This window comes from Lepisma saccharinum, chromosome 4 (genome assembly GCF_977018435.1).
Source record: "Lepisma saccharinum chromosome 4, izLepSacc3.1, whole genome shotgun sequence".
In the NCBI taxonomy this organism is placed as follows: Eukaryota; Metazoa; Arthropoda; class Insecta; order Zygentoma; family Lepismatidae; genus Lepisma; species Lepisma saccharinum.
Window position 1 is genome coordinate 107,936,652 of NC_139232.1, and position 21,799 is coordinate 107,958,450.

The following is a 21,799-nucleotide window of genomic DNA, read 5'->3' on the forward strand; positions in this document are numbered from 1 at the left end:
TAACCGTAAAAAACATATGCATGTGAAAATGCAAAATAATATTTATTTTTAGGTAGTTGTGATTTATTATTGTATATTAATGAAATATATTAGTGATAAAATGACGGAAGTAGAGGAACATCTCCAATGAAACACTCATGCCTTATGGATATTTGTATTTCTTGCCAAACAAGGTTCCGAGTTCGAGTTCCGACCAAAATGGGTTCATTGTGTATGTTCATTCATGTCTTTAATGTAATCATAAATCGTCGTCATGAATAATTTAACTTCAGAGGAAGAAAACTGAGGTAATTACTAATAAAACAATAACAAAACAAATTTGATCTTAAAGCCCTGGCTTTGAGCTACATATTCCATCACGGGGATCATAGGCGTGCGCCCAGGGGGCCGGGGGTGGGCAGATGCCCCCCTAATCATGGACGTCTGCAGATTTTTTCCACGAAGAGACAAGGTATTTTTCCATGGGGCATATTACCCCGATAATAGTGTTGCATTATCGCATTCCTGCATCCTCAATATAATAATTAATGTAAATTATTATGACTGAAATCAAATTATACTTGGGAAAACGTACTTTTTGGTTGACATTCGTTTTCTAAGGGGAAGATGTGGCAATCCTTGCCCCCCTTCCAGACATCTATGCCCCTATATTATTATATTTTCACCTAGAAATTTAGGATAGATGAATCCTATCGCCGTTATTAAACTATATTATACTATTAAAGAAAATTAAGTATTTTCAAGCCGATGAAAGTTCAAAGCAACTACGGGGGAAGGGGTGCAGTGGCGAAACCCCCCCCCCCCACCCTCACAACCTTGAACGGAAATCAATTTTAGGGGGGCAAACATGGAAGTAAAGGAAAGGAAGAGTAGCAGAATGTAAGAGTAGCAGGACAAAAGGATACTCAAGATGGATTTTGTTTTCACGTCTTTCTTGCATTATTTCTTCCAGACTGCCAAGAGCACTTGCGCGGGGGGGGGGGGGGGAGAGGGGGAGAGACAGAGCTGCAATTGCCCCCTTGATTTCAAATTTTATACAAATATAAATACCTTTTGTAAAATGTTCTTGCACGCTTCGCTCGCAATGTCTGCTTTTCTTGCAGTCTAGTCAAGTTAAGAGCCGTAGCTAGGGATCGACGGGAGTTAACCCTGGACGCCGAACGATCTAAATCAAAAAAAATTGTAAAAGAGAATAATATGGCGCTCCATGAATTTTTTTCCCCATATTAAATCGACATTGTTTTCATTTTGCAAAAAAATGGATCTGAAAATTTATTGGTCGCTTCGCTCGCAATTTGTTTTCTGTAATGCATTTTAAATTACCGAGGAGAGAAGTACTGCTTCTAAAAGGTTTTCTCTTAAGTGCATGAACAATTGTTTGGAGGAAAAGGAACGCGCAGATTTGAGAGACAATGTATATGATTTTTACTGTTGGTATATATATATGTGTGTGTGTGTGTGTGTGTGTGTGTGTGTTGTATATATATATGTATGTATGTATTTAATATTTATATGTGTGTGTGGGGCGGGGGGAGGCGTGTATATATAAACACACCCATCAATGCAATAAAATTTAAACAAGTGAGATGAAATTACGTTATTCTTTTCCGGCCTGAAATATCATCAAGGATATCCCCCCCTAATCAGAGGGTCTGAGCACGCCTATGACGGGGACTGACACTTTACGTAGGTGTAGACACGCTTCGTACAATTTGATGATATCGCGATTACGTAATGGATGTGCAGCCACTTAACTGAAGCCCCCAAAATTCACATTTTATTACACTTTGTGGATTGTGCATTAATCAACATCAGGTTAATCGCGGCAGGCAAAGTGGAGGGAAAATGACAATGAAGCACAACGAGGGGACCCTTGGTTCCCGATTAATGAAACTTTGTCTACATGCAACTGAGTCGCTGCGTGAAATCGCTGAAAATGTAATTTATTAATTTCTTAATTTTGCTTATTTTATATTGCTTTTCTAGCACTTGGCGTCAACAAAGGCGATGAGGATGATTAATGAAGTTATGAAATGGATGATAGGACATGATGATCCATGTCTTACACAAAATTCTAAGTTGGGACTAATGAATATCGATTCGTCTTATCATTTGTCAAGTAGTTGTTTTTAACTCCAATCTTTTTCAAGGACTTCTGGGTTGACAGCATGTGTGTTGCGCGATGATGATTCGACAAAAACCACCATTTCAGTTAACTTTCTTGAAAATGACTCTAATATCAGTAAAGAGAACATTTTATTACGAATAGCTGTTGTTAAGAAACCAATTCCTGAAACTCACGGCACCCAGCTGTTGTTTGTTATGGCTGGGCTTGGGGGTATGACTCGCGCTGCTGTCAATACTCAATCATTCCCGAGAATCCAGGTCCGCCAGGCAAACCCAAGCGACAATTTTGTTATTTGGGTTGCATAGACAACAGGCTTTAAGATGTTACGATATCGTAGGTCTCGTGGCCCAAGAACTATTTTCCATGACTGTACATAACAGGGGAATGGTATACAGAACAGGTTTTCTGAAATTGAGAACTTTGTTTAGTTATTATTTTATAATATTTTAAGGCGTTTCGCTTATTAGTAGTTATATGTTGGTTAATGTTAATATTGAATACTGAATCTAATTATTTTATTACGATGATTATATCTATTTATGATTATGACTTTCTTATCCTAAAAAGTTTGCGTGTGTAGAAATAGTGTTTTGTCTAAAGATAGTTATGATGAGTGTATCTGTATATAATTCTAAATTATTATTGAACTGGTCCTTTTAAATTATGATATTGTTGTATTTTAATGTTATGTGTTTTTTGATACTTACAGTTAGTGTATTCTCTACCAATACCCTCGTACATAGTAGGGCATTGCTTTACTCAGAATTCTGGAAGTAAGTGGGCCATGCCCCTTTCGTCAGCTACAGCCCTGAATAGGTATCGTCGATAGCTTAGTGGTAGTAGTTATTCTGTCCCCGTTCGGGCACATTTCTGCCGTGGACCTAAAGGATACCTTTTCGAGTGAGGTTATAGTATCGAATTCTCATTTCGCTTGTTTCGAATATTGCTTTGTAACCACGGTGGGGGTCTAATCATCTCTGACGCATATAGTTTATACGTTGGGATATTTTCAGCAAATTCTGCAGTGAACTAACTGGAAGGTACTTAAAAATATGCACAGAAAACTGTTCTGCAATACTATCTTCCCTTTTCTCTTGGAAAATTAAATCTTTTAGAATAATTCAACGACATTTACTCAATATACAGTAACCGTTTACAATTTTAGTGCTATGATTATTGTTCAGAATCTCTGATGTATTCACACCGCGTCCTCTAACGGTATTTGATTAATGAGAAAACTTCGGCGAGGAGCTGTTCGACAGCATAGAAGCTGGAAGTTATATGCTAAAAATACTAAACCTGACCTGCCTAACCTACTCAAGTATGCATCTAATAGCAGAAATAAACTAGTGAATAGGTTAGGCAAATTAAGTTTTGATCATTTAAGTTATTAGAGGGATACGTGAGTATGTTTGGCAGGTCAGCTTTGGTGTTGTTAGTATATATCCACAAGTTGCTATAGTTGTCGCTAGTCATTCGTCCAAGACAGTTGACAGCCCAAATATTAATACAATCGTGGCTTTTCTTTGCGTCAAATATCGCACCAGAATGGCGAGGTTGCGGGTTCCAAAAATACCACTTGTCTTTTTTCTGGGAGGCAGACTCAGGCGAGAACGTGTTTATGAAGCAAAACACAACAGCCCCCTTCTTTGCCACCCCGACTGGCCCACTCTGAACGAAACTGGCAGATTTCCGCCAGGCATAATCGAGCCTTCATTCCGCGAGTTCCTGATGGACTGGAACAAACGCTGCGTTGGGGGATGTCAAAGGGAAACTCGAAATAGACCTGTCCGAGCGGTGAAAGGCGGGGCTTTCTTCTGCCTCGCAAACAGTTAAATCTCCCTTCCGCCTCGCGATTTGCGTTGGCCCAAGTTAACGAACCACGATGTCAGTCCCCTTGGATGGACAAGCGCCAGTGACTAATGCAGCGGGTGGATAATTGCATTATATTAAAATTAGATTGGGCAGTTCTTTAGTTATTCCAACTAGGAATGGGCGTCCGTATTCAAAAATGTCCGAGTCCCGTGTATCTGAACCCCGAATTCTGGTTTCCGTATATCCACAAATTCCAAATCCCATGTAACCAATTCTCGAATTCTGGATCCCATGACTCCGAATCCTGCATATTGCGTATCTAATCATGGATTCTGGATTTTGAGTGCTCGAATCGTGGATTCTGGATCTTGTACGTATGTGCGAATCGTGGATTCTGGATCTTGTACGTATGTGCGAATCCTGGATTTTGGATCTTCTGTGTCCGAAACCTGGATTCCGGATCCCGCGCTCTGAATCCTGGATCCTGGATCTTGTGTCCGAAAGCTGAATTCTGGATCGCGTGTGTCCGAATTCTGCATCTTTTATCCGAATCCTGAATTCTAGATCAGATCCACTGGACCACAGTGTGCCTCTCTCTACCTCTTTCTCCCAATTTCTCATCCAAGAGAATTTTATGTACAGTCACAGACACTTCTGGGTTGTAATAATTCCATTGAAAGTCAATGGTTTTGTTACAACCCAGCAGTGTCCGTGACGTACACCCTATCCGCCAGAAAACAAAAAATAGTTTCCTTGAACCAAATATTTCATTAAATGGGCGAAAAACATATGACTGTTCACCAGTAACAAATCATTTTAGTAATCGTACACATTCGCCTAAAGTTGGCCAAAAAATTCAGTAAAAAATTAACAAATTTAGTTTTATTTCGGTTACCAATAGCTTAACGTGGCCGCGGTCGCTCAGTCGGTAGCGCGACTGACTACCATGCTAAAGGTCCCGGGTTTGATCCCCGGCCGGTTCAAATCCGGGAACTTTTCTAACGTTGGAAGCGGCCCCGGCGCCCACCCAGCGTCGAATAACATGGGTACCTGGGGGAAACCCTGGGGGGTAAAGGCGGTCAGGGGCGTGGTGCTGATCACATCACCTCCACTCACGACCGGCTCAAGAAAGTGTGGGGCGTTACCCCCACACCCCCTATACGCCTTCATGGCGTGGTGCTAAGCACAGGGGAGCACTTTACCTTTTTTTTTAACCAAACGCGTTTCGGTTATTCAAACATATCAGTTCTTTCTGTGTAACGAAATATTTTGTCGTCGCTACTTTTATGACAGAAAACAATGTTACTCTTTACAAAGTAATTTACCCATGTCTACGAAAGAAAAGGTACTTTTTCATCTCCTGTTCTTGGCAATCGATATCACAAAGTCCCGCCAGGTGCGGAAGAATTGGCAGGCGAGATCAAACTCATTTCTTTGTGTGCCTCCCTCCCTGGATTCCTGGCAAGGCAACGTAACAATAGACCGGTTTCCCATTGCGTTTAAGAGCAGAAATAGACACTTTTTCTATCCATTGTGCTCTCGTTTTAGCACAGTGAATTACAAATGACGTCATCAGGAATAAAACTCCTCCTTCTCCACCTGCGTAAAGAAATTGAATCAGGATAGTACAAGCACTGGTGCAGAGTACGAATATTCTGGGGAAAGGTGTGATTGACAAATTTTATACACACAAGCAGTGGCGTGCCCAAGGGGGGGGTCGTGGGGGTTATGACCCCCCCTTTGGCCCAGAATTCCTAAAAAAAAAGAACGTCAAAGGTAGGAAAATATGACAAAATGACTACCAACAAAAAGTATACATAACCCCCCCCCCTTTTCGAAAATCCTGGGCACGCCACTGCACACAAGATAAAACAACAAGAAAATAATTTAGTGAAAAATATTCTTTCAGATTTTAAAATATTTTCATGTTCACAGCACAACAGTACAACTGCTTTAAACTTTTTGTAAATTAGTTTTATTTATTCATTTCTTGAGATATTCGGTTCGGGTTAATCTCTTAAAATTCTGATATAACCTCTTTGGGATTAAAGCTAGACAGCTTTGGTTCGGGTTAAGCTCACCTTATGCACAGAAAGCTCAATCGGCACTGGACCTACAGTTGAGTGTTGGATCCCAACTACTATGTGCCTCCACCGGATATCAAACCCGAGACCCCTTGAATACAATGCGAAGGAGCCCACAGGTTTATAACCACTGGGCTAGAATAGATCTCTTACCACAGAGTGATAAAGACGAAACATTTTCTGCATGGAAGCACTTATCTCTCTCGCTAGAAAGTGCTTTCACGAAAAAAGGGATAAAATTATTCATCCATTATAAGAGGCAACATTCAAATATTAAATAATAAATTCATATAAAACACTGAAGTGCAAAATTATGGGAAAAAGTTATTAATATACTTTTGTAATGCGCGATGGCAGTGCCAAGGGATATTCTAATTTGATTCTTTATAATAGTTTTCTTTGTAATGGCTTATTAAAGCAAGGACGGACTAATCCTGGATGAAGTGTGGCTCTTTCATAGTCCATAATCAATGACATAGTTTCATCATTCATTATCATTGTTACAATTAACCTAGAGGTGTCGAGAAGTCGTAAAAATAAAAAGGTAAAGTGTTTTCCTGTGGTTAGCACCACGCCATGAAGGCGTATAGGGGGTGTGGGGGTGATGTGATCAGCATCACGCTCCTGACCGCCTTATCCCGCAGGGTTTCCCCCAGGTAGCCATGTCATTCGACGCTGAGTGGGCGCCGGGGCCGCTTCCAACGTTAGAAAAGTTCCCGGATTTGAACCGGCCGGGGATCGAACCCGGGACCTTGAGCATGGTAGTCAGACGCGTTACCGACTGAGCCACAACCAAAATAGAAATAGAAACAAGCATGTGCATCATTTTGCAAGCATACATTAACAAACAATTTAAATTTTTAAAAGAATTATAGTTTTAGAAAGAATCATAGAAAATGAGATGTTTATCTGAAAATAGGATGCCTTAAGAAGCAAGGTTTAGGAGAAAAGATGTGTTCATTTACTCACTCCTACTTTTTGTTTAGGATTTTCAAGTTTACCTCGACATAAATTACAAGAAATGTTTTCGCAAATAGGAGAAAAGTTGAAAGTGATTCTTCCATATTATTCAAAATTAGTGAGAGAGCTTACGAGTATTTCGGCGGCCACATAGAAAAACTTTTTTGCCTCTCTCGGACATTTATTATTTTTATTATTATTATTATTATTGAGTCTACACGCTGGCAAGGTACAGATATTAAAATGTAGTTAAGTAACCTTCCAAGAGAAATTCCCGTGCAGTTTTCAACACTGCTCGTAGTAGAACGTTGGCAACCATGACTTCCGTGCGGCAACTGTCATGGCAGACTATTCCTGGATGGCACAGAGCACGAAATTATAATTTATTCGCCGGAAGATTCGACGCACGCGAAATTGCCCTCAAATGTAGTTTTGAAATAACCCAGAGCCAACCAGTTACGGCGGTCTCCGTGCGAAAGAAATATATTTGTCCACGCAAGAAAGAAAGAAACAAATCGATCTAGGAACGTCAAAGTTTCCGCCGCTCCTAAACACGCTCTGGCAACTCTGCGTTCTACGTAATCGCTTTAAATCAGTTTCCGAACGTGATTTCTTGCAAAAGTTTCTTTCGGGACTATTATAACGTGATAGATTCTAGGGAAAATATGTCTGTGGGTTAGCGTTTATTGCCACTTTAATTTAAATATATATATTTCATTAAATTTGATATTGAGTGAAATCTTCAGAGCGGCGGTGGGCCTCCCCGTTGGTGTAGTGGCAACCTGGGTCCGAGTGGCGGTGGAGGCAAATAGCCCAGTGGTTCGGGCCCCACTTTAAACTGTGGGTTCTTACATGATTCGCCTATCTGAGCGTAAAATGAACTTAAGCTCAGACCCCCAAGGACGTATTTAGTATAAAGTACTAACATTAAATAATGAAAATATACTCTTAATAGCGTTTGTTCTACAATCAAGAGTTATTTATTTCAGCTGAACTTACTGGAAGGGAAACATTATTTTTGGATCATATGGCTTTGAATGACAGTAATGACACTACTACTTATAATAATATACATAAAATATTGATCAGGAACTTTACTTGTCGTGAACAGTCTAACGTCCCTTATTATTCCATAAATATTCAATTCTTTGTCAATCTTAACTACACGTATGCTATATAATGAATACATGCTGTTAAAGCTCTATTCTTAGGCCGTCTTTTTAATAGTCATGTAAAAACAATGTAATCGTAAATTTACATGTTATGAATAGATTGATTTATTTATTTTACTTCGCGTTTTTGTGCCTCTTGGCTAATTTGCGAAGATGAGGATGAGTGATGAAATTGATGAATGGACATTCACAAACAACCATGCCCGAGCTGGATTCGAACCCCAGACCCCTGGTGTTGCAGCGCGATGTGCTAACCACTCAGCCACAGGGTCCGGCAGTTATGAATAGACATAAAAATTGTGTTAACGTATTAATTTAAATATTTATATAACATTATTATTACTATTTCTAAGACACTTGGTTCTGACCCCCCAAATACATTTCAAGATACGTGTCTGCAACCCCTAAAAATATACAATTTTGACCCGTTCACTTTTTCTCCTCTCTCTCTTTGATATATTGTAAATAAAGACTATATTAAGATGGTGCTAATTTTTCAGATCAATGGAATGCTGAAAAAAACGAAAGAATTGACAATTTATCACCAAAACTAATCTACATAAACGAACAATTGAACATACAAGTGTAAAACATGTTATGTTTAAGAGCCGATTGGGAGCAGTAGAAAGTTCCTGAGGTTACTAATAGTTTTCTCTCAATAATCCCAAACGAATCTTGAGACAATATCGCTAAATGTGCAAAAATAACAGGATAAAAAAAAAAAGGTAAAGTGTTCCCCTGTGCATAGCACCACGCCATGAAGGCGTATAGGGGGTGTGGGGGTAACGCCCCACACTTTCTTGATCCGGTCGTGAGTGGGGGTGATGTGATCAGCATCACGCCCCTGACCGCCTTTACCCCCCAGGGTTTCCCCCAGGTACCCATGTTATTCGACGCTGGCTAGGCGCCGGGGCCGCTTCCACCGTTAGAAAAGTTCCCGGATTTGAACCGGCCGGGGATCGAACCCGGGACCTTGAGCATGGTAGTCTAATTTGATTCTTTATAATAGTTTTCTTTGTAATGGCTTATGAAAGCAAGGACGGACTAATCCTGGATGAAGTGTGGCTCTTTCATAGTCCATAATCAATGACATAGTTTCATCATTCATTATCATTGTTACAATTAACCTAGAGGTGTCGAGAAGTCGTAAAAATAAAAAGGTAAAGTGTTTTCCTGTGCTTAGCACCACGCCATGAAGGCGTATAGGGGGTGTGGGGGTGATGTGATCAGCATCACGCTCCTGACCGCCTTATCCCGCAGGGTTTCCCCCAGGTAGCCATGTCATTCGACGCTGAGTGGGCGCCGGGGCCGCTTCCAACGTTAGAAAAGTTCCCGGATTTGAACCGGCCGGGGATCGAACCCGTGACCTTGAGCATGGTAGTCAGACGCGTTACCGACTGAGCCACAACCAAAATAGAAATAAAAACAAGCATGTGAATCATTTTGCAAGCATACATTAACAAACAATTTAAATAAAATAAATAAATAAATAAAATAACAGGAATAAACAGGAATAAATAGTAATTCTTTAAAGAAGTATATATTACGTGTATATTATTCACGTACATACATGAACAGTGGTGACGGATACACGACTCGCTTCATTTATCTTTCCTCAACATCAATAGCTCCTATCCAACACTATCGCACTACCCTCGTGAAAGAAGCATTTATTCAAGTTAAAACTACTAGATAATGACTTATTGTGACGTTGTAGTTACCATGCTGGTTTTCCAGTTTTATCAGACAAAAAGGATACGCCATATACCTCTTAGATTTGGAGCATGCATTCGATATGTATAAAAAAACATCATATTAAGAGTTCCTGAGCATTAAACGTTCTAATCGACAAAATGAGGTGACAACGCATTTTTAGGACGTATTTCCTCACGCTGACACTTTCTCTGCAGATATATTATCAGTGAAAGTCATTTGTTTCTTGACAATGACGTGATGTAACTTCAGCTTCCACCTGTAACTAACACTAATGTGCTGGGCAAAGATGACTTCTTGCCCACTGTAAAATGTTCTTAGTCCGCCCAAATGGCTTACATGAAAAATTTTCGAAGCTATTATTAAACTTGAACGCACACGCACGCACAGAGAGACAGAGAGAGAGAGAGAGAGAGAGAGAGAGAGAGAGAGAGAGAGAGAGAGAGAGAGAGAGCGCAAAAGAAGGAGAATAAGGGGTTGAAAGGGAGAAAGAACGTGAGGAAAAAGAATTGGAGAAACAATGAGAAGGGGGAATAAAATAAGAAGGGAAGAAAGAAATATAAAGACGAGAAACGAGAGATAAAGTAGGAAAGAAAGCGAGAAAACAAAGAAAAATGATAAAGCAAATAAAGTGAATAAGAAAAATGGTAGTAAAAAGGAGAAAAGGAACACAGAGCAAGAGAAAAAATGATAAAGAAAGAGAGAGAAAGAAAAAGAGAGTTACACCGAAGCAGAGCTTGCTTGAAAATATTTGCTCCTCTCGAGCACACCAAAACTAATTCTCCGACTTTGATTGATTGAGTTTGTGTTTTAAGTTCACTTTATGCACAGCAAGGCTAATCGGGACTGGACCTACAATTTAAAGTGAGATTCGAACCACTATGCGCATCCACAGGGTATCGAACCCGGAACCCCTTGATTACAAGGCGACGACACTACCACTACGCCATCGGCAACTCCATTAATTGTGTATTACAAACATGCACATTATGCGTAGAAAGAGTAATAAATCTCCAAGAGTTGTATTTGCACGTTGTTTAAGTGGAAAAATCACTTAAGTCACAAACTGCTATTTTATGTTGCTTTCATTTAAGTCCCTCTGAATCAATTTTTTAAAATAAAAATTATAAGTGTAAATTTATATGGGACATGTGTAAAGATTCTAAACGGTACTTTAGTAATATAGGGACTACATGTTTTAATACTAAGAGAACCAAACCAGGCCGGCCTAACCTAACTACGAAAGCATATATTGAAACATATATACTGTATATTTTTTGTTAGGTTAGGCAGGTCAGGTTTTAGTCTGTTAGCATTAAAATAAGATCCCTAAATGCCAGAAAACAGGCGGTCTGAAATGAGGTAGTCCGTATAATACTAAAGTACCTTCTAAACAGTGATGATCTAACGTGTACATCCTGTCTATAATGTTCGCTTAACATAAATAACTTCCTACTGTAAAAGTGCTTCTCCCCGAACGGTTTATATACACTAAGCATGAAACGAAATATAATAAAATATGTGATAACAATTGCTTTTCATAAATGAGAACATTTCGGAAGAGGGGACAAGCCACATTGCCCTCCTACATACGCCAGTGTCGGTATCCTAAATTAATCTGCAATAAAAAAGTTAAGTATCTTTGTAGCACTCTTGACGAAGTTTTAAAAATCCACTTTGTACACTTTTACTGAACTTATAGCTTAAAGAGGAACCTCTTGATTACCAGGCGACATAAATGCCAAGCTTTCATGGGTGTATAACTTGTATTGTTATATGCTACAAAGTAGTGGTACTTACCACTTCATGTTACGAAGCTAGTCCTGTTGAAAACTGAATGTCCTTTTAATGCAGAAGAAATGCACGATTAACTTTCAGTTGCTGTCTTGTGGAATGTTGGCGAAAGATAAGTGTTAAAATAAAAGCCTTTTTGTGAAATAAATGCTATACGATTTTCCCCGTTTATGTGTGCGGGAGAGTCACTTCTCAGTCTTGAACGCACTTGCCACTTAGCATGTCTGTCTCCTCCTACGTGCAGGCACCGGTCAATTTGGCCATCTCAGCGTCACCTTTTGACACCGTCGATTCTTCAGGGAAGAATTAACGGGTAAAACATGTGACTTTGCCAACTGAGGCCAATGCACCTTTCGCAGTCACCAAAGATAGCCACTGTTCCCTTCGAGGCACTTGCGAGAGTGTAGCGTGCGTGTTGTTTTGGGCGGAGAGATAGCGTCGAGACTCAAACCACAGACGAAAACGTTTAGGAGTTGAATGTTCCAAAGCTCTCTGTGAAGCCGGTTTATCTCCCCGCCCTGCTCTGACGTAAACAAAAAAAAACGTCATGCGGGCGTCCAGCTCGACCTGCCATCTGGCGAAGTTCAACCGAAACAGCGCCGCTGGCGAAAGACAAGGAGAGTAGATGAAAAAAACTAGTGTGTGTTTTGCGTGAGGGCCGGCTGGATAAAATTGGACCAACTACAATCTGATATTTGACGTCATGCGATTTGCTTTAACTAAGAGAGCCGCACGAGATGGTTGCTTTGATATAGGCTATTCCCCCTTTAGTGTGTTATCGTTTAACACATTTACATTTACTTTAACCATTGAAGAAATATTTATAACTTATCCCATAAAGATTAAAGATATTCAATAAAATATGCTTTTTTCTGTAGACAGCACATTTAAATGCTGCGAAGGTACGGATCTTGAACAGATCGATCAAACTTTAAGTGTGGTTCGAAGCAGTGTAATGCACCCGACAGGACTCAAAGCCGGAAAGCCTTGATTACAAACTAACATGGGCGTCCGAAAGGAGGTTTTTCTGTCTTGATTTCGCTAGATTTTTACCTTCCTTCCTACATTTTGGAATCTGTTTCTACTTGCATAGTCTATTTTACAGTCTCCTATATTCCTATTCTGTCTCTCTCTTGCCGGTTCTATGGAAGAGCGCGTTCAATGGTCGACTTTCCATTTCGCCACCAAAGATCCTCCGTTCGAGTCCAAGTCTGGCTATGGACATTCTTTGTGAATGTTCCTGCATAAATTTCGACTAAGTATCACTCATAGCCTGACGAAACAAATAACGTACAATAACGAAAAATAGAAATAAAAATATTCTTGTCTCCTTTTCCTTTCTATTGCCTTTCTAATTCATTGAACCTCTTTAATTTTTCTTCTTGTTTCGTTCTCTCTCGTTTTTTCCCTTCTCTTTATATCAATGTCTCTCTGGTTCTCTCATTATATTTCTGTTCCTCTCTCTCTCTCTCTCCATACATATACCTCCCCTGTAATCTATTTCTTCTACTCATCGTCATCGTTGCTATCAGTGTAAGGAGAAAACAAAGTAACCAAAATAGAAACAGAAAGAGAAATTAGTGGAAACTCTTATTTTTTATATTCACATAAATCAGATATCCCCATATCCGACAGCATGCTAAACTGCCAGTTCTGTGAAGGTGAAAAATAAAGCAGGTTGCTAATTTGGTAACGTTAACTTCGCCCCCAACACGAAATGACCATCCGCAATCGAAGCCAGGTTAACGTCCGTCACCGGAGCTCCATTTCCTTCACCCTGGATGACTTGCTTGTTGACGTTAACACGGAAAATATGACCGCCAGCGCCATCTCCCGCGGTTTCTCGGAAACACTTTATTTGTTCTTCCGCCGGATACTTGGAGGAAGCTCTTATATCACGGTCCATTTAGCAGACGCCGCTTCTGGGCCACGGGGTCAAGTTACTAGTTACTAACGTGGAGTTGGTTTGTGTATCTTCTGATTTCGCTTTATAAACTACTGCATAAAGATGTTCACGGCTCGTCCATTTATCCCGAGAGAACAGTTTCCAAAAACAACAGTGGACATTTGGACATTCGTTCGGCAACAAAAGAGAAAAGCTTGTCGCCATGCCGTCTTGTAGCCTTGATTGCTATAATAGGCACGCCAAATTAGTTTGCAGTTTTGGTCCTAATATTTTAAAGTCTAACTTCATAGATATTTATTTATATATTTATTTATTCAAATTTCAGATACAGCGCTTGTAAGGCCATTTTACACTGAAAATTCTAATAAATCAACAAGAACAAGTCAAGATGGTTTTAGGCAAAAACAAGAAGGGATATATATAAACAGATAAGACATAAACAAGGAAACAAACAAAAGATTTACATATTCGTTCTTAGAGAAGATCGGAAAATTTGTCCGTTTTCCTATGTAATTGCAACAATAAGTGCAGCAGAGTGGTATCGTTTTAAATATGCTTCATTTGTTTATTTTGTTTCTTTGAGTTTGTTTGTAAGTTCACTTTATGCACAGAAAGGCTATCCGGGACTGGACGTACAATTTAAAGTGAGATCCGAACCATTATGTGTCGAGACACCTTGATTACTACTCCAGCGGTAGAGTGCCCTATAGAGGCAGAAAACGATATACAATAATAATATAGTTCATATCTCCTAACGTATGCTAATATGTGTGTACTGCACCTACGTCGAGAGGACAAGTCCAAATACGTACCATAGGGGAAGCAGGTAGGAACATGAATGAAACTACTCTGTAGGTTTCAAATCTGCATTTCGCTTGCATGACTTTGGTTTTTTATTTATTTCTTGCTTTTTGAATTTGTGATAGCTATTACAACTCTTAACAACCATTATAAGGGTAACAAAAGACGATTTCTCGCGGAACCTGCTTCCCGTCTGCGTTCCACTTCCATGCGTCTCCCCTATTTAAGTACTGGACTCGCCCTAGTTTGCGCACGCGCACTGCGCTAAAAGTAGGACTGTAATATATCGTATAAAAATGGAACGCGTTTTACTGAGAACAATTTATGAGTTCGCCGTACAATCTACAATTTATTTGTTACAATTAATGTATTAATGCTTTTCTACTACACTTCCTTACCTAGTTATTGACTTACTGATTGATTTACTTTATTTTACTTCGCCTTTCTGTTACTTTTGGCTAATCGAGATGAAAGGTGATAAGATGAAATTGGAGAAAAGACAATCACATACGAACATGGACAGGACACAAGATAAGCCCTACAGAGAATTATTCTAGCTGTGAGTCCAAACGCCAGACCCTCGTTAGTCTGCAAAATGCAGTCAAGGGTGTACTACGTGCCTTCAAAAAGGTTCGCCCCTTATCCAGTGATTGTAACTTATACAAGAAGTAAAATAGAATTATTATTATTATTATTAGTGGTTATATCAGTATTAAAAGTAATAATAATAATAATTTAGTTCACTTTACTTCGCTTTTCTGCCACTCTTGGTTAATCGTGAAGATGAGGATGAATGGTGATAAGATGAGATGGATGAAGGGACAATCACAACACATATGCAGACGACATATTTTCTTGTCAACATGGATTTATACCGAGAAGATCTACTGTAACTAATTTCGTTACCTTTTTTTGTGTTGCATAATGTGAGTTTTGGGTTTGTGATATCCCATTGTAATTGGAGCATTGCTCTGTTATGGGATTGCTTATAAATGAATAAATAAATAAATAGACACAACACGAGCCCAACAGTTGATATCCTGGCTGAGAGGTCCAAGCGACAGAGCTTCGTTAGTAGTTTGCAGAATGCAGCCCAAGGTATGCTACGTGGAAGAGAGGTTGATATTTTGGTGTCCATAATTTACCTTGAACGCCATGGATTAGGTATACTTGAAATTTCAGTGCACTAGAAACGCCTCTCAACCAATCTGTCGTGACATAGCCTTTTGGTTTTGCGTTTTCCCACAAATTAATTGAATCTTGCATAAGAGTTGTTTCTTTTTAATAATTTAAATTTCTATTCTTTTACTCTTGTTTAACTGTTCTCAAAATCAACCAATTCATTCTCGAGTGCTAATAGGTTTAGTAACGTGAGGCATTGCTGCAAGCCCCCCCCCCCTCCTCCTCTACACGCACACTCCCGTGATAGTTGATCGGCGGTTACCTTTTTACGTGTTGACACTATTAGAATGCCTCCTCCTCTCGCGCCCAAACTCACCTGACCAGCTTCCTCGTAACGGGGGCAGGAGGATCAGAATAGAAAAAGGTCACGTGACCCTCTGCTGGCGTGAATTACTACTTCTCCACTTTTCAGATCCACATCAGTCACTCGCGCATGCACGCGCCTTTCAGAACGGCCTTTTTTCTCGATTGTTGACAGAGATTTATCGCCTTTCAGCAACACTAAGGAAGCGTTCTACTCTACTTCTTACTGGCAATAAGGAAGTGTTCACGGCAACTGTTTATTCGTTCGATTAATTAACTGTGTATTTTGAGAGGTTCTTTCACCAGATGAATTTGCCACGAATGCAGGTTCTGTCAATAAAGGTGGGTCGATAACTTTAGAGGAATAGGGACACAGCCGTAGGATCAAATTCGTCTGGTGAAGAAGGCCGGTATGAATAAAAGCAGAAAGAATTAACATTGGTAGAAATTTCAGCAAAAATTCTACGTGCATTTCTAGGTAGTAAATCTCCTGTGTGTGCTAAACAGTAATATAATTAACATCGATTGATTGGTTGAATGAATAAAATTAATTTTCGTCACTTTTCTGCCATGTTTGACTAATGGCGACGATGAAGATGAGTGATAATATGATGAAATTGATGAAGTACCACTCAAAAAGAACACCGATTTCCAGGGCTGTGATTCGAACCCGGGACCCCTGGGGGTCGTAGCGCGCTGTGTTAACCACTCTGCCGCGAAGGCCGGCAACATTAGGTTGAAATAGAACCTTTAAAGTCGCGAAGTATACGCAACCCAAGCACGAAGGACACATTTCAGTACACTATCATGTTCATAATGACAATTAACAAGGTCTTCATTGACCTGTGGCTATAAAGCAGGCTGGTTTAAATTAATTTGAAATCATGCTTCAGCCGTCTGAAGTTAGAACCATTAGAACCATGTAGCACTATTACAACGCCTGAATTGTATGCAACACGCACAACTCTTAAGTTTAGTGTGTTGCATAACAAGCAGGGGAGAAATTCCTTTTGACTAGACCCATTGAGCCTGTCAATGGAGTGCACTCTTTATTGCTGATTGGATTACGTATTCTCAATCATGTATACTCTGTCCCGGTAATCTCTGGAGCAGACGACGAAAACAACTGTCTGTGCAAGTAGTGACTCGTGAGGGCTCGAGCAATCAACACGTGAGAGAAGAAGTGAGTGCATGAAGTGGAAAAACGCGGTTGCAGCTACCAGCTGTTTGCAACTACTTCGATCCCCCACTCGCCTTCTACTAGCGTTATATGCGGCCTTGCTCCACAGATTGCCGGGATAGAGTATAAGTAATAAATATCGATGATTTAAAGTTGCTCGTTCGTCTACCTTTAACATTGCCAGAAAATATTGACATTAAAGCGCAAGCCACGTCTGAAACAAACAGATTAGCATCATAAAAGCTAACAGCCTGCATCTCTCTGGCGAACCATCTCTTCTGAAACCGAAACCGACGTTTAGCTTGTTTGTGTACCCGTCACCCACGTGCCAGTCCTCCAAGTCACCCACAGCCCTCTGCCAAGACGTCCCGCTGCAATGTAGTTGCCAAACGATCTCTTTACAAAGGGGAGGCCCCGCCAACTGGGAAAACAGTGGCCGTCTGTTCGCCGCAAGGGAGCGTGTCGGATGTGACGTCAGAGCGTGACACCTTGGCAGCGCGTGGAACTCTGGGTGTTTGTTGATGCTGCTGCCAGTTCTTGGAAGAGGAGGAAGCTTGGCATCTCTCAGGTGTTGTGCGGAATTATTTTTCCCCAGAAACATTGCGTCGTGCTTACCGTGCATTTATCGTTTATGTATTATCAAGGTCACGGTTCTCCAGAGAGCTACAGTGTTCTAGGAGTGGCTATGGTAGAGTTCGCGCGTAAGCACTTGCGGAAATGTACGAACCTATAATAGGTTTATCTGTGAATCTATTTTTAAAAAATGACACCGACACTGAAGACAATGACAAGTATAATTAATATTAGTATTCAAAATATTGCACTCGCAGTGGCTAGCAATGTATTATCTTAATGTTTCAACATATTCACTTGTGCATTTTTAATATCTACTCATTTATTAATTACAAAAAGATTTGTTGCTATTCATGTCCATACATACACATATATAGACATACGTATATACTACGATTCCATTGAAAGTCAATGTGAATATTACAACCCAGAAGTGTCCGAGACTGTACAAATACAAATATATATATATAGCCGGCCTCCGTGGTGGAGTGCGGTAGCCTGGCGTCCTTTGTCAGTATCCCTTCAATTTCATCGCATCATCACTCGTCTTCATTGTCGCGATTAGCCATAAGTGACAGAAAAGCGACGCTAACTAATAAATTAATTCCCAATTAAATTAAACAAATATATATTGATTCTTTATTATAACATTTATGTATATTTCTGTCCTACACCATTTTTATCACATATGTAACAATAAGAATAGGAATAAGACAAAAATCTAATATTCTACCACCCATCACTGTATGCTACAATTTCTTCAATACAACAAGCTATATCCCACATCTAGTGTGTGTGTGTGTGTTTTACATCAATTTTTAAAGTAGAATTGGATTTTCTTACCTCTATATTTTCATATTTAAATGTATGAAGTTGATTATAACAACTATTGAACAGTGTTCATTTTCAATTGCCACCAGTAAAGAAGCGACAGGCGGTTTGCAGTACAAACACGGTTCACGTGCTACGAGTTAAAGGTAACTCTCACAGTAACTTAAATAGTAACTGTTACTGTAACTTACTTTTTAAGCAAAGTAACTCTGACTGTAACTCAGTTATTTTTGAAAAGAAGAAATCTTTCCAAACACTCGTTGTTGATTTGATTGTTTCAATTCGTAAAAAAAAATTGTTCTTTCACTTTGAATTTTGAGATGCTTTAAGTGTGAGGTCTACCTCAACCCCCTTCGCCATATGTCTACCTGCAGAAGTGACAATTTAGGTCTCGTCGTCGAGAGAGATTCCTCGTCGCCTATGTTAATATTAACTTGGTCTCACCTACGTCGTATGTCTAACCTACTTTTTTTTCCACCGAGGACTGTCGCACCTGTGATTATGTGTGCCAGAAAATGTGTCGACGGGAAATTGAGCGAACCAGTCGCTCCATCCATGTGCCTAATGAGAAAAAGAAGATAGAAAAAGTTCCCGCTTCTCCATTTTCTCTTCTTACAATAATTGATTGTGTCTCTTTGCCAACTTTGTGGGACTTTTAGAATTAATTTTTAAGTTCAGGAACAAATCAAATTATGTTCAAGAAGGTAACTCAAGGAATAGTAAAAATCACTTGTAGATAGGCTAATTAGAACTGGAATTACTACTAAAATCGTGCTCCTTACCACCGGAATTTCTCATACCGGGAATCGAACCCGAGATTTATTTTATTTCAGATCAATAAATTAACTTGTACAGTAGGATGTACATGTATTAACAAGGAAATTGTCCATCACTATGTTTATGCTCTCTGTTATATGCAATGAGAGCTTCAAGAATTGAAACAAAAAGCCAAACAAGCTTCTTACAACCTCTGCCGCAGCATACGTAAAATTCCAGTCCTTGGAAACACGTGGGCTACAACAGAAGAATGAATTATAATAGTCATGGACAATTTGTCAAAGAATGCTTGTGCACCCACTGTACATTATATTTATTCCCTTACGTGTTGTTTATATACGAATGCTGAATTGATGAATCTACCTATGAATATATACTGTGAAGAATGAATTAAAATAGTCATGGACAATTTGTCAAAGAATGCTTGTGCACCCACTGTACATTATATTTATCCCCTTACGTGTTGTTTATGTACGAATGCTGAATTGATTAATCTACTTATGAATATATACTGTGTACTAGCCCCCGTTAAATTATATTTGCATAATAAATTTCTCTGCCTCATTAATCAAGAACAATCTTCAAATTCAGGCTACCTTGTCAAGATAAAATGAATAAGTAGCACATTATCATGAGGCATTAGTTTAGTACAGTATCAGAAATAAGCATTCACATCAAAAATTACTAAGCATTAGGTTAGTATTAGAAACTGGCACTCGTAAAAATAAGAGGCATGCTCATTAGCCTGCTTGTAGAGATCTCAAAATACAACCATATCGAGATGTACGTATAATACACACAGCGCTATATCCTGAGAACTTTTATATAGAGCACAATATAAGTATTTTTATGTTTCTCGGTGAAAGGGTTTGGGCTGTAAATGCATTAAAATAAAAACGTTTAATGCTGCTTTTCAACCCTTAGGGAGTTTCAGAAAATTCTCCTAAACTGTGCGTTGATGAGTTAGTGAGTGAGGACAATCTCCTTCATAGAATTAAGATATAAGTATGTCAGAAAAGTCAAAACAGAAAGTTTGTATAACTGCTGTTTTCCAAACCACACTCACTACGTTTCACACACCATTTCGACAATTTTGCTGGAGAAAACTGTTACTTGTCTGCTATCGGTGTCTAGGGAAGAGGTGGAAAGTATCTACTTGCAATCGTAGCAGAGCCGTACAATATACGTACATTTTTAACGTATTGTAGCGGTTCGGTTTTATCTTATTGGACACATTCCGATCCCAATAAATAGTCGATTATACACCACCGCTCTCTAAAAACTTTCGATATCTCTTTACAAATACCTAATTCACGTGAGATGAACATTTTCTCGGAAATTCGAGGAGTAGGGTTGCTATACTGGACCTATTTTCTTTAGCTCTCTTATGTTCAGATAGGTTAATCGGTTAAAAGCCAGATTCGAACCTCTGAGGAATGTGACTCCATCGGGAATCGAACCAGGGACCCTCTATAAATAAGCATGTGTTAATTATAGCATGTCTCTTCATAAGTTCACCGCCATACTAAAGGATATGTTTTTGTGTGGGGGAGGTTATGTAACCCAAGTCCCTTTATTATATCCAAAAAACAGCAGAAAGCTTTACATTCCAGGCCACCCCACTGAAAAACACTTATAAATAGACTTTCTGCATTACAATTACTGAATTCTCCTGTAACTTATGATTTATTGGTTCGATACGCGGCTTCTTCATTCAGTATCACCCCTCTAAACCACCTGATTTGCAAGAAAGAACTTCAATCTTGCACGTTCTCAAGAAAAACTTATACAGAGCTGTCGAGGTACGAACCCGGTATCTCGGTTCACACGTTGTCACATCGTACATCAAAGACGAAACTTCCCAGGTGTGCTCGTAAACCTAATTCCCTTAGCTAAGAATAGGTTAAGTAGGTTAAAAAGTAACTTGCAGCCTGCAAGCGTACCAAGGGCGAGAGTAATTTGCACCATCGCCGATGCGGACACGGTAAATCGCACCGTCTGGTACCTCCCGAGAGGACTTGGCCACGTCGATGACTGTTGCCCCATTTCCTTTACCAGAAGACGTGGCACACTTTGCGAAAATTCCCACGGAGACGTTCTTACAAGCAGAGGAACGTAACCCAAATTCCCTCTCTTTTCCCACACAACAGCACTTTCCGGTACAATTACATCCAGTTCCCGCCCGTCCTTGTCGCAGACAAATACACTTTTGCCAACTCGGATATTTTAGACCTAGATCTGGCTCTTTTTACACTTTCGTCCGCACCTAGAAACCACAAATTACCCTAAGGAGCTTTTCTGAGTTTCTTTTAAAGTTTTAAGTCCCTCTATGTATATATATTCTAATCAGGACTGGACCTACAGTTTAAAGTGCGATTCGAACCACCATGTGCCTCCATCGACCATTACAAGGCGACAACATTACCAACCAAGGAGCATTTCAGTTCATAAATCTAGCTTTTTAAAAAGTTGAAACAGTTTCTATCAAGTTACCAAAAGTGCACATCACACTTTCATCTGCATTTGACAATGCTGCATATATTTTCACCTTGTAGTAGATAATATAAATGCATTGTTTCT

General features: G+C 39.6%; 1 protein-coding gene across 7 annotated transcripts in view; it reads right to left on the minus strand.

Moving 5' to 3' along the window:
• Asator (tau-tubulin kinase asator) overlaps positions 1 to 12,155 on the minus strand; it is a 171,799-nt gene extending 159,644 nt beyond the window's left edge. For 5 of the 7 annotated variants that reach the window (XM_083121067.1, XM_083121065.1, XM_083121069.1 and 2 more), the window contains exon 1: positions 11,673 to 12,154. In XM_083121067.1, the coding sequence (XP_082977193.1) occupies positions 11,673 to 11,680 (8 nt within the window). In that variant the 5' untranslated portion in view covers positions 11,681 to 12,154. Of the gene's footprint in view, positions 1 to 11,672 lie in introns of all 7 variants that reach the window. The other 2 variants (XM_083121075.1, XM_083121074.1) reach the window with 1 other exon arrangement.
• Positions 12,156 to 21,799: the final 9,644 nt, after the last annotated feature.